The sequence below is a fragment of the Aplidium turbinatum genome, chromosome 8 (genome assembly GCF_918807975.1).
Source record: "Aplidium turbinatum chromosome 8, kaAplTurb1.1, whole genome shotgun sequence".
In the NCBI taxonomy this organism is placed as follows: Eukaryota; Metazoa; Chordata; class Ascidiacea; order Aplousobranchia; family Polyclinidae; genus Aplidium; species Aplidium turbinatum.
Window position 1 is genome coordinate 2,442,927 of NC_137479.1, and position 14,034 is coordinate 2,456,960.

General features: G+C 46.2%; 1 protein-coding gene across 1 annotated transcript; it reads left to right on the forward strand.

Annotated features, from left to right (window-relative positions):
* Positions 1-1,787: 1,787 nt before the first annotated feature.
* On the forward strand, positions 1,788-6,378 carry LOC145775429 (cytochrome P450 2J4-like). Its single transcript, XM_082586724.1, has 2 exons — positions 1,788-2,319; positions 5,579-6,378. The coding sequence occupies exons 1-2, from the start codon at positions 1,788-1,790 to the stop codon at positions 6,376-6,378; spliced, it is 1,332 nt and encodes a 443-aa protein (XP_082442850.1).
* Positions 6,379-14,034: the final 7,656 nt, after the last annotated feature.

A 14,034-nucleotide genomic window follows, 5' to 3' on the forward strand; every position in this document is an offset into this window, starting at 1 on the left:
ATTACCTACAACGTTTTAATGAGGTTGCAATACATGTTGAATGACATTTCATGAATGTTTGGCTGCATTTATCACCGATATATTAAACACACTCTTTATTTCGAACTTTACAATATTTGCCCTATTCCAACAGTTGATTTGCGCCCATAAAGTTTTCTTTCTAGATATTTCACTGCATTGAAGCCGTCTCTCATCGCTGCATTTTTACTTTAAACTCTGAAGCCAAATGCATTTCAAACTGTACCAGCTTTGGAATAAGCTCGAGCATGTAGCCTATCCGGAATAACTGATACAACGCACGTTCTTGTGATATCTGATATAGCAAGCTGATGCAATGCACACATATGGCAATGTTGCCCAAATCTAGTCGCCGTAACGCCACTCACGTTTCAAAGAGGTGTTCTGATGTTAAATTAAAAGTCTCTCAAGATTTTGACTACCATTGTTTGTTTGTTTGTTTGTAACATGGGAACCTATAGGCACTGGCTGCGCCAACGTGCAACTTTCAAATTCGACTGGAACCCTGCATACTACGCCTGATAGCAGTCAAAATCACTAATATAAGTTGATAGTTTGAGTAGTAGTTGATAAATAATTATAGTATTTATGTATAGTTTGTGTAAATATGAATTAATCACTTTTGTGCTATTGTTGTCATGGAAATTATGGATTAAATTTTTACGTTTGTGCTAGAAATTGAAAAGAGCGTTTGGCAACAATGTTAAATGATTAAAATTGTTATTTTTTAAAAGTTAAAACAAGAAGTGTGGGGATTTGAGATTGACTGCTAACAGTTTAGCAATTTCTTTTTTCAAACCTATCTTTTCATATGGATATAAAGCCAAGAAATCGAAATCAAAGTAGCATCGTCCTCCACCCATTAACGCGCTGGCAAGGCCTGTGTAACATAGATAGGTCGCTATGGTTTCAAACTTTGAAATTAATTTATAAAATTTTAAAGTTTTACAGCAATTTAATGTTTAATATAAAAAAATTTCTCTTACGTCTAGTTGGATTGCTTGCAACACTAGAGGAAAAAGTTTTAATGGATTAATTTTTTTGATAATTAGGCTGTCCGCATTTACAAAGATTCGGAGAGACACATCCAAGAATGTCAGCATCATATTCATACAAGAACCAGAGTAAGTTTTTGTTGCAATAAAAATGTAAGAAAATGACACTTTTTTTAAGGAACGTCGCATTTATGCCGCAACATGTGAAACCACAGTAGTTTAATCATTTGATTTATTCTCACGCAATGCCAAACGCTTCCTAAGATTCTCTGTTGAAAATTGACGTCTAGAGGTGTTTACCTGGCATGCATGGCTGGCTGCGCAGAAAACTGCACAAAGTCATCAATATAAAATCATAAGTAAAAAAAATAACATTATAAGTTAATTAAACAATAAATACTATTAATACTACAAAAAGTGTTTATTGCCAAGGAACAGCAAGGCAAATTACATCAAATGCAAATGCAGTTCATATTCACTAAAAACTTGAATAGCAATTTGTTCCGATCTTATTGGGATCATCAAAAGGTTCTAATTCAAATAAAATCAGTATTTACTTATATTATTATTTATTTACTAAATAGAATCATCATTATTCGATCTTATTCGTAACTAACAGGTAAAAGGTGGGTGTTGTCTTTTAGTAACGCTATAGGCTTTGAACCCTATAAGGTACGCCTCCTCGTTAGTCATCAATGTCGGACATGAGAGAAAAAGTGAGGACAATATATAAGAAGCCGTTCGATTGCGTTGACTTTATTTGACCAAGTAACAATGTGCATCGAGACGGCGCTTTATTACCTTCCTCTCATCTGTTTGCTGGTAATCCCTGCCTTGACGTTGTGGGGCCGTTGGACCCCTCAGAACTACCCACCAGGTTCAAATGGATTTCCAATCTGGGGCTCTCTGCCCTACATTGGTGACCACTTAGAACGCTCTCTTGCTCAATGGGGTTGGGAATATTACGGCCCAGTATTTTACTACACTTCATCTGGCACCAGAAGTGTCGTTCTCAATACTTTTGACGCGGTTACTGAAGGCTTCATCAGACGAAGTGACGCCACTTCCGGTAGACCAGCAGGTGGAAGTAGCAACGTTCTCTTCCCTGACTACACGGGGTCATGGCAGAAGCAACGAGCTCTTCGGTCACTCACAATCAAGAACTTTTCCGGTCTCAATGTCAACGCTGTCCTGCAGGAACAATGTGCCAAGATGTGTTTGGATTTCGTTTCAATCGCGGAGGAAATCAATGTCGCTAATCTCATCACCATGCCAACGTTTAATGTCGTCACTTCCGTTATATTCGGTAAGTCATTATCGAAGTATTGAATTGTGTGATTTGTCAGCCAGAAAGTTGGAACTTGTGTCTATTGTACCATGTGGAAGCGGATTAATGGGCTAGCATTGCATGCAAGTTCCTGTGCTCATCTATTGTGTTGTCTGTGAAAGAAAAAGTATTAAAGTAAAATAGTCAATCAAATGTGACGTGCACAACAATGCGTCAAGCTAGCATGCTTCGATCACCTGAAGAGTTATATGGAATGTAAGAACGAATGTTTTTTGATTAGCTGGTCGAACATAAGATTTTATTAATTCACTATAGCTTATTAGTTCTTAATCTGGGGGGCACGCCCCTCCATGGGAGCGAAAAGTTTCTCTTTATTTATAACTTTAATGAGAAAAAGGGGGCACGAATTTTGCAAGCGATAAAAACCGCTGCGATATCTAGCACAAAATATGCACATACCAAGGTACCTGTTATTCTTGCCTCGTGAAGGCGAGGGCGGAGTCTTTTTTTAAAGAGAAAGTTTTAGGTTAATCTTTATGGGTTTCAATTGCACCTTGTTTCTTTTAACGGACATAACAATGATAATAATAGCATTTGTATAGCAGTACATCCATAGCGCAAACTATGTTCATTGATTTACTAAAAACTAGTTTACTGCAAGTTAATTCAGCAAACAGTTTATACTTAATTTTACTTCGAAAAACAACGGTTAAACTCGTCAACTTTGCCTGGCTCATTTTATCCCTGTTCCATCTTTCTTATGCTGTCAATTTATATTGTGACCCTGAAGATGGAAGCGGTTCTATATTTTGTAAAAATGTAACATGAGATCTGCCAGGGCCATGTTAGCTGCCCACTGCACCCCCAGCCTGGAAGGCCAAGAGGCATTTAGGAGCGCACTTATTTTAGCCCACCCAGTTGAAACAAAGAAAACTTTATTTCATATAGGATGATCTTATATAAAGTAGTTTTATGGAGGAGGGTCAAAATGAAATAAAGCTATTTTTTTTAAAACAAAGATAATATAAAAGAATTAAAAAAAAAACTTATTTTGAAAAACATCGCGAAAACACTTCGTAAGCCCGATTAGTGAAAACATGACGTAAGGCGTAATAAAGTTTAGTACGTTTTCTGCCTTTAAAGATTGTGGTCCCTTTCGGTTTAGTTACCAGTTGGCAACGACATTTAGTGTTGGAATAAAATCTGTTGAACTTATGAAATGTCGTTGTTACGAACAGTCTTGATGGAAAGAATATGGTGTGTACGTGTAGGAAGAATAAGTTTTTTTTTGTTTTTGTTTGTTTGTTTATCTTTATCCTGCATTGCGGGAAAGCGGACTTGAGCGCTATGCATCGGTGTACGCCTTCCGACATACACCTGACCCACGCTGCAGCCGACGGCAATGTCTGTTTCCGGTTGTCTACTCTACTTATGACTTAAATTTGGTACTACCCATTACTCGAAATCGATCACTAGGTAGAGGCAATTATCGTTAAGTTTCTTGCCCAGAGAAACAACAGCAAGTGCGAGTGGCTGGAGTCGAACATGCAGGCTCTCGACTGCGAGCCCAACGCGCTAACCACTCGGCCACGGCTGCCGACGTATTTTATTCAAACAGAAACTGCGACGATTTAATAGTTTCAAATTGTTATGAAATCTGTAGATCACTCACTCTTGATAATGTTACGCTGTGGTTGTCATACTAGCCTGTTACATTTCCTATCTAGAAAGTGAGAATATTTATTGATGAAGTCCTTATAACAAAAATCTTGTGCTATAATCGCACTAAAAGTTTATTTGTAGCCTAATTTTGGCTGCTGTGGCTCTGTGACTAAACCGCTGTGTCAACAATGGTCAAAGAATTGCAATTGCTTTTTTTTTGAAAGGCAATTTCGTTTCAAACTGCAAGTAGCGTACAGCCAGCCACTATAAATATAATGTAAAGTATCTATTCCAACAACTGCAAGGTTATGAATTTTGAAACCTCCCACAAAAATGCAAATACCATTTAGCAAGGTCGTGGGGTCGGGTAATCACTGGCCCAGGAGAGCAACATCAGACAATAATTGAGTTCGAGGGTGCTCTAATATCTTACTGAGATTGGCCAACACGTGTGCGATGATTGATGAGCGCACGATGCACACAACCCGTAACACGCTTGTGACGTTTTAAGCATAGCGATGACGTCGTGACGGCTTCCTTGTATTTTGTAACTTACTTGCCTTGGTTGGTTGGTTGGTTTTGAATCTTTATCCTTGGACTGACAACGCCTTGGTAGGTTAAGCCTATTTCTGGCAGTCTCGCATACTTGTAGAGGCTTTGAACCACTGACTCAGGCCCGGTCACCGAGATTGAAAGAGTGAAGTTTCCGATTGTTGTTGAAGTATTGACCATCAATGTATTGGTGGTCGATTTTTCCAAACATATCGCAACATCATCACGCAACGATAATAAAACTGATGACTGTGCGAACAAGCAAACCTCTAGTCTAGAGCAGAGCTTCTTAACCAGAGGTGCCACTGAAATCTACTATACATTGGTCTATATGCTAATCACAAAGCAGTAAAATATCAAGTTATGCCATTCTACTGTACAAAAAGTAACTAATATCTTCACGTTTTTGACGATAATAACAGTCCGCCTCGATAGCTCAATTGGTTAAGGGCCTGACTTAATGAAAGAAGAAACTTCAAGAGCAAGCGACGCCAGTTCGCTTCTCGAGGTGTGCGCTCGAATAACTATTTCAAGGACAGATCTCCGTTGAGCGGCTGCTAGTTCTTGGAAATTTAGAGACACTTCAACAACAAGCCGAAATTTTACTTTGTCAATTTCGGTGACCGGGCCTGGGTCAGTGGTTCAAAGTCTCTACTACGCGAAACTGCCACGCTTAAGCTCTTAACCCTATCTGTAGCTACACGGGGCTTTATGAGGACGCCCCACTCTAATAGTGAAATAGGTAGCACAATAAAAGTCAAATCTGAATTATGAATGGAAAATGTTTTCATTTGTCCGACTGTTGCTCACCAGTTAACTGAACTCACATTTTCCACTTTCACTGCCTCCACCATATAGCACGTCATGTTATTACTAGGGTGTGAAAATAATAGAAATTTACCTGAGACTTTCACTTGAAATGTTAACAACGCAGCCGAGTTAGTAACGCGTACCGCGGAAGGTGTTCGCCTTGGCAAGATCTTGCTACTTATCTAATAATTTACCGCATGAGATGTTAGATGTTTTCTGCTTAACGCGATAAAGCTTGTTCTAATATGTTCAGGTCGCCATGATTCGTCCATACAGCCAGAGATATTGACCGGGCCGATATATGACGAGGACAATGCGTGGTGGCGTCTTGGGAAGAGACGTTGTTCGCAACGTCGCATCAACGCGTTAAAAGCGATGATCGCGACTTGGGGTCTGCCAGAGAAAAAGGATGAAGAAACTTCGGATCGTTTCACCAAAGAACAGCTTCTACAATTCCTCGTTGATTTGCTGGTTGCTGGAACGGACACCATGGCAACAACCGTGCACTGGTCCTTAACATTTTTGGCTTTTCATCCCGAGTGTCAAAAGAAAGTCCACGAAGAAGTTGACAAAGTGATTGGATCAAAACATCCGTCGATGCGACTCCTTGACTCCATGCCTTACACTCGAGCGGTTATGCAAGAATCCATGAGAATGCGACCCGTCTTCCCACTCTCCATTCCTCATATTACCACCGATGACGTCACAATAAAAGGACACTTGGTCCCGAAAGGAACTCAAATAGAGGCCAATTTGTGGGCGGTGCAAAACGATCCCAAGCATTGGAAAGAACCTGAATCTTTTCAGCCCGAGCGACATTTAAACAGGGAGTCAGGAGCTTTTGTGAAATCCAACAAAATAATGTCATACTCTGTTGGTCCAAGGTTCTGTCTAGGGAGCCAGCTCGCTTCCTTGCATCACTTTATCTTCGTGGCTGGTCTTCTGCAAAAGTTTTCGTTCCATTGTTCAAGTAAACATTGGAACATGGAAGGAGTTACACGACAGCAGCTGCTGGCCCCGCTTGGAGTGAAGCTGAGAGTAAAACAGCGTTGAGAGAACAATGGAAGTGGATCATAGCCTTGCATGCCAGCGAGCAAGGGGGTAGATCCCACCTGCTCTCATGAATATTAATTGATAACGTTTGTGGAAATTTTTGCCTTCTTTAACCTACCTTCTCTGCCGCAAAGTATAAGTAAAGCACTACAACAAGTATTTGAAACGTCTGTTTGCTACGAGATGCAATCTAACATAATTTAGATCAAAAACTTCTTCGTATTCCACAGGAAATACCGCCCACATTCCGGGTGGACAGTGGATTGCATGCATGGATTACATTAACCAACAACTTTTTAATACAAAAAACTGTAATGTTAGTGACGCTTACTCAACCATCTTGTAGCCCTCATAACCAGCGCAGTTACAAGATTAAGTTTGGTGACCTGCCATAGGTCTATTCCACAGTTTCGTTTCTGCCGTAAAGTAAATGTTGGTTACGTTTAAAATGGTCAAGCAATTTTTTCAAAATCCCCTCCATAAAAATGTATCTGCATACGCCACCGTAGCTAGGGATTGTAGATCATAGGGATGCGAAACTTTTTCCGCTTTTGGCTTATCCGCAACACTAGAAGCTGGGAATCAGCACAAGGCTGAGCACTCGCTAGTACAGCGAGCAGCTGCGATTCGCTAACCACAACGGTGTAGCTTCCACGCAAGCCATTCAGACTTTCCAATCAACGATATGTTTCTCGGCAGCCGATTTGTAGCAAGAATTGACAGCGATAGACACCGTGTTTCGCCCATGAGGCTGGGCTCGTCAGTATCGCACCACTAGTGTTAAACTGTTTTATTTGCATCAACAGCGCACGGGTACAAATAACTGACACGGCGAGAGAGCACAAACAAACATAGCCAGGTCGAAGACTTTAGAAAACCGGCCTGCCACACCCCGCGGCGGCGGGGAGCGGCGTGATTTAGGGGTGACGATGCACCCGGAGGGGTAAGTCCACCAGCTTAGCACAAGGCTGAGCACTCGCTAGTACAGCGAGCAGCTGCGATTCGCTAACCATAACGGTGTAGCTTCCACGCAAGCCATTCAGACTTTCCAATCAACGATATGTTTCTCGGCAGCCGATTTGTAGCAAGAATTGACAGCGATAGACACCGTGTTTCGCCCATGAGGCTGGGCTCGTCAGTATCGCACCACTAGTGTTGAACTGTTTTATTCGCATCAGTAGCTCACGGTACAAAAGATTGACACGGTGAGAGAGTACAAACAAACATAGCCAGGTCGAAGACTTTAGGAAACCGGCCTGCCACACCTCGCGGCGGCGGGGAGCGGCGTGATTTATGGGGTGACGATGCACCCGGAGGGTTAAGTCCACCAGCTTAGGTCGCGAGGGCCAGGCTGGGGAGTCGAGGTACCTGTGGAGGGAGAGTGTGGATCGAAACACTATATGGCCCGTCCGCAAATTTTGAATGGCGGAGCGGGCCAGGGAGACAGGCTCTTTCTGCATAGCCCAGAAAGAAGCCCTGCGACGGACCGGGCGACCCGTCGCGTGTGGACGCTGGAACCGGCAGTAATTGACCGCCGGGCAGCGCCCACGTCTCCTTCACGCGTCCTCGCGCAGGTACTTTGACTCTTATACCCGGTCTGCCAGTAGGCAGAGCGGATAAAATTGGGGTCTCCCACGAGGAAGAGAGTCGAACCATTTAAGGATAATTTGGCTCTCGTGGCAGACGAATATTCAATAAAAATGTGGAGCAGAGGCTCGATGAATCAATATACTGTAATCAAAAAAAAAATATATATATATAGGTGGGAGTGTAATTAATACTCACTGAAGAAGAGTAAGCTTTCATTCGGCGAGCACGGATGTGCACTGGCCAGACGTTGAGGCAGGTTCGCCCAGCTGGGTCGGGGAGGCTAGCGATCGAAACCAGAGGCACTGATAGGCTACATTACCGGTAAAAATAGAAAATTGGGGTAGAAGTTTTGAGGCTGCATCGAGTTGATCAGGGGATCGTGTTGATCAATGCATTGAAAGCGGAGCGATGTTGATCCGAACGGGCAAGAACAGCGTTACAAGGCGAAAGCAGCGTATGACAGTTCGAAACAATTGATTGATTAGTACATAGAGAATCTAGTGATGATTGAAATTGCTTAATTGCTATTAAACCAGTCTCAAGTCACAATGTACATGAGGTATTTTATTTCCTTCCTTTTTACTTTAGAATGATTGTTTTTGAAGAGACTGGAGTATCATATAAGAGAAATGGCGCAGGATTATAGAATTAAGGTGATGACATAAGGTGATCAATTTTAAGCCAATATTGTTATAAGGTTATAACGTCTAAACGGTTTGCTGTCTTGCGCGCCCGGATACTTACTGCAACGTTATTAGGGAATAAGTTTCTGATCGCTGATGTCGTCTTTTCTATGACGTAGCCCCTCCACAAGTGAGCCCGGCGTTCCAAGCTTTCCAGACGCGGAAGGATCCTTCGATTGAGAGGGAAGCCACTTTTCTAGCCACCTCTGCTACCCCACGAGCAGGAACGCCCAAGGCCGTCAGAGCTCGAGAGCTCGTCGGGGCATAGCTCCCGAGGGAGCCTACGACGAACGGAAGTGACAGGACGTCCCTGCAAGGGCGCTTCCTGTCTTCCTTTATGTTGACACATAACTCGCCGTACTTGTCGTGTTTCCTGTCGGCGGCTTTTCGAAGAGAATCCGCGCCATTGTCGAACGGACATGTGACGTCACATACGACCGTGACACCGTCAGGGCGTTGCAGGACGATGTCAGGACGCAGATCGGCACCGCCCGCTTCCACGTGCTGTGGAACCGTACTATCTATGGAAAGCCCGGGTTGCCATTCGGTAGGCACGTGCCCCACGATCTCCCTTAATACCGAATTGTGTCGTTCCGTGATGACAGTCATCACGGTAGGGCAATGATTCAATATGTGGGGGAGAGTCTCTTCCGCTTTCCCACACGCACGACACATGGAAGGTAGGTAACGGCGGCCATGGCTTGGTTTTGATTCAAGTGGCATTAGATTCAATCTAGCTTTGTACGCAAATACTCGGTCCGCGTGATCCAGGAGCTCCGGGCGCCGGGTCCAGGAATTTGAAAATCCGGACAGGCAGTGGGCACTGACCGTCTTGCCTTGGTCAGGTTTGGATTCCCACTGTCTCCTCCACCACAAGTCATTGTGTTGATGGAGGGTCGGCACCACTTTTTTCCTTATAGGAGGGGTGATTGTGGAGCTCCCCGCGGCCAACTCAAGGCCGCCATCCGGGCGGGCGGACCAACGTACGTTCAGGCGACGGGTGGCCGCCGGGACACGGCCCTACAGGCTCTCGCCTGTAGGGCACGGTCTAGGACGGGCGCCGTCAGGAGGGGGGTCACTATTCAGATAACTGGCCAGGTGGTCAGTCGTGGGATCTGGAGTGCCGAACCTCAGACAGGCATGACGCCTAAGCTGCCCGAAAGCGACGGCAGAGACAATGCTGTCAGGTGACGTCAGCATCTTGAAAGCATGAGCTAGCAAAAGCGTGTCACTTTCGCGACACAAGTTCGTGATGCCCAAACCTCCCAATGCAGGCTTACAGTAAAAGAACGCGCTGCAGGCCCACTTGGGAAGACGCCACGCCACCTTCAAACACCGCAAAACCAGTCGGTCAAGCTTCAGAAGCTCATACTGTCTAAAGCACCGCACTCGCAGATGGTATGACGCGGACGGGAGAATGATGGAAGTGAGTGCCAGAAGTTTCTGGCTTGGGCTAAGAAAGGATTTCATCAATAAGGAAGTGTGTTTCTCCAGAGTGGAGATGAAGGGTTGGGTTAGGGATGCGTCCGAGGCGTAACCGGTTCGAGCGCCGAGGTATTTATACGTCTCGCCTTTGGGGATGACTCGAATTTCCTCCCCGGCAAGGGAGAAAGGTTTCGGGTCGACCCGCAGACGGGACGACGACACTTTCCCATAGGAAAGGGTGCCACACTTGCGTGGGTTGAACCGTAACCCGGACCAGGAAGAGAAGGGTTCAGTAGCAGATAGAAGAGAGATCATCTGCTCGCGATCGGAAGAAACGAGACAGATGTCGTCCGCATAAGCCATACAACGCACTTTGATGTCGTCTTCTTTGGCAGGAAGGTTGTAGCCGCAATCCGTTTTGTCACGGACGCCCCTGAGGAGCACATCGATGACCAAATTGAATAGCAGCCCCGACAACGGGCAGCCCTGACGGACTCCCCGCCCCACAGGGATACGGTCGGTTTCACCATTGCCGCAGCGGACGGTGCAGGTGTTGTCGACGTAAATGTCGGAGATGCACTCAATAAGGTCTGTGGGGGCGTCGAAATGACGCAGGACCTCGGCTATGCATTCGTGCCGGACACTGCCAAAGGCGTTTCGAATGTCCAGAAACGCAACTGACACAGGCCTTTTGCGTGACTGTGCATCCGAGAGGATGGTGTCGAGCATGAACACATGCTCATAGACACCCTCTGTGGGCATGAACCCCTTTTGCTCTCGGCTGATAACATTCCCTTCCACCGCCCATCGCTGCAGGCGCCGGGCCAATACGGCGGCGTAGATTTTATAAATGTTTCGGCAGATGGAGATGGGCCGCCAGTTGCTGACGTCGTGCAGGTCACCCTCAGGGTCTTTACATATGAGTGTGATCCTGCTGGTTCTCCACTGGTCCGGTACACGACGGTTGATCCGGCAGGTCTCGAAAAGGCTGGCCAAGAGTCCCCCTCTTGGGTCCAGGGTCTTCCAGAAACCGTAAGACAATCCGTCAGAACCAGGGGCGGAACCGACATCAAGCGACTGGAGGACCGCCTCCACCTCCCGGGCCGTAATGGGACCTTCACCGTCATCGACGGGGAAGAGGTTCACACTATCATGCTCGTAACGGTGGGAGTTCATCCACTCGGGCATCTGCGAGCAACTCCCAGCTTCAGGAGCGGTCATGTCGCGTCGAAATCTCTCCTCAATTTCTTGAGGTGGGATTTCGCAACGACGGTCACTGTTTTTTCCTTCAACGATCCGGCGGACTGTTCCCTTCGCGTCCCGCGAGAAGGCGGCTCGCAAACCCACGCCCCTACGATATCGGGCTCCGTTCCCGCGCGAACCCCCGCCGTCCGACCGAGGAGAACCCCCGTTCGAACGACGGCGAGCCGCGCGAGCCCGGGCGCCATGATTGAAGCGTGGTTTGCGAGGACGTGTCTTCTTGGGCGGCGAAGTGCCAGCGGTCCACTCTTCCAATTCAATGCAGAACCGGTCGAAGTTTATGCCACCCGCTAAAGTAAGGTTCACTAAACTGCAAAGAGCCCGCCTGGAGCTCTTCGTCTTACTTTCCCTGACTGGTTCAACAGGGTCTTGGATGGATCGTTGAATGTTGGGTGAGATGGACATCCCTGGGGTAGTCTGTGGGAGTCCGGAGTCAATCGTGGCTTGGTTGCATGTCATGGTGTCACTTCGGGGTCGGGTCAAGGTTTGGGAAGAGATAGTTGGCAGGAATTTAGAGTGGGTGATTTGGGTAGGTGGGATAAAAGGTTGGGCTTCAGCAGACAGCGTCGAGGTACAAGGTTGTATAGGACAGATGGGAGCAGGATTAAAGGGTAAGGAGGAGTGAGATGAATAACGCTGAAGAGAATTAGGAGAAAAGGTTTGCATGGGCGGCTTGGAGGAGCTGATGGGGTCCCCAGCTTCAGCTCCGGTGGTAGCCGTCAGAGGCAGAGAAGAAGAAGGGCGCGAAGCCGGCTTGGATAAACCGAGCGAGTCCACTGCCACGGCTCCGGTGGAGGTCGGCTTGCGCAGAGGTACATGTAGAAAAGGGTTCGCGCTAACAGTAGGGCCGTAACAGTCCGTGGTCGGGCTATCGGGCGAAGAATTGGAGGAAGAGGAAAGAGATTCGCCGTTCGACGAGTCAGACGAGTCGGAGGAGTCCCCACTTTCCGACCCAGGTCCGGCCGAAGACAGATGAGGAAGAAACAACACATCTAGGTCAGGCAAGCTGTCAGTGTCAGCAGGGCTGAGCGAAGTCTTGCCTGGATGAGATAGAACAGTACGGAAAAGTTGAGGCATAAAGTCAGGTGGGGGGGGCAAAGTAGAAGTGCTGTCTAGGCCTTGGCGCCAGAAGACTTGAGAGCGGATGACAGAGGAAGGGGGAAGAGGGGATGACCCCTCGACCGATGCGCCTGCAGTCGAGGGCCGGCGCCTTCCACGCCTGACAACAGAGGCGTAGGAAAGCCCAGGCTTGGTCATCATGGGGGGTCTGGTTTGGCTCTCCGAGGGTGTCGGGTCATTGCTCGGCCAGCGAAGGCAGGTTGGCAATTGAAGGCCCTCGGGGCAGGATGGCCAGTGCTCTTGGGCCCCATCCAGCTTGTAAGCTCGAGGGAGAACACGGCAGCACCTGCTGCAGGTGATCAGGAACTCGGCGCGCGAACCATGAAATGCTCGCATATGGTCCTGATACGCCTGCACATCTCGGTAAGGTTGAGATGCCCTCCTGCAAGTGGAAAAAGGACAGAGAAGGGGGAATAGATTCGGGAGGGTGAGGCGAATAGGGCAGACGGACTGCAGTCTATCCGACCTCTGGAAGGGTGACTCGAAATGGGTGGGGTGGCCACGATGTGGTGTGGAATTGCGGATCGGACCCTCGTCACCGTGACGAAGTGACGAGTTCGCAAAAAGCAGTGAGTCTACCGGGGAGGCTTCACCATCTGGGTTGAGTGAGTGACCACTCACAGGAACCTGCTTCCTCGTCGGCCAGCCTAAGCCAGTGGACTGAGAAGGTGGGAAGGAGAAACCAACACCGGCCAGGTTATCTCTAGAAGTCTTCAAACCTGTACGACTTAAAAAGCGAGACATGGTTTAAATAAAATAGTTCTAAAAAGCTGGTTATTACAAATTGTTTAAAGTTTAAAGCGACGTTTCTATGTTTTGGAGAGTTAGCTAACAATTTAAATAACAAGTGACAGATTGCAATCAAATTAATTGTTTAAAGTTTAAAGCGACGTTTCTATGTTTTGGAGAGTTACAGTAACTAACAATTTAAATAACAAGTGACAGATTTCAATCAAATTGAGGGTTGAATCAGAGATTTGCTAAAGAATTGACAAATAAAATAAAAAAAAACAATTTACGTTGATTCTACGTTAATGAATAATACTAAAATGGAAATGTCGGTTAAAGTTGAAAAGAAAACAAAGTTTGATTACGAATTAGTGAGACAGATTGAAAAAGGATAATTAATGCTTTAAAACAGGGGTCACCAACTGGCGGCCCGCGGGCCGCATGCGGCCCGCCACGCTGTATCGCTGCGGCCCGCGGAAGGTATCAGCGTACAAGTATAACCAAAAATACTTTTCTTGAGGAGTTAAAGAGCACGAAGGCAAAAAATACTTTCCGGGAAACATATTTTCGTTTTTCATACGATTCCACCGACCGACCAATCAGATTATAGTTCTAGGTGGGGGTTGCTTAAAGTTATTCCAATGCGATGTCCAGCCACATTATCCCAGTGGTTGATTAAAACGTCTGTTTTCAAATTTCTGCGAGCATAGGGTTGCTTATTTTAAGTTTGCAAATGTCATGTAAACACTAGTGTGTGTTTCACTGTTATTGTGTTTCACGAGCAGTGTTCCTTTTATGCAAGTTTTTGCCAAAATAGGTCGCTGTGCTAAATCAATTCATAATAACTTGG

Coding starts and splice junctions, on each gene's coding strand:
- LOC145775429 (XM_082586724.1), top strand. CDS start 1,788: ATGTGCATCGAGACGGCGCTTTATTACCTTCCTCTCATCTGTTTGCTG. Junction 2,320..5,578: donor CGTCACTTCCGTTATATTCG/GTAAGTCATTAT, acceptor TAATATGTTCAG/GTCGCCATGATTCGTCCATA.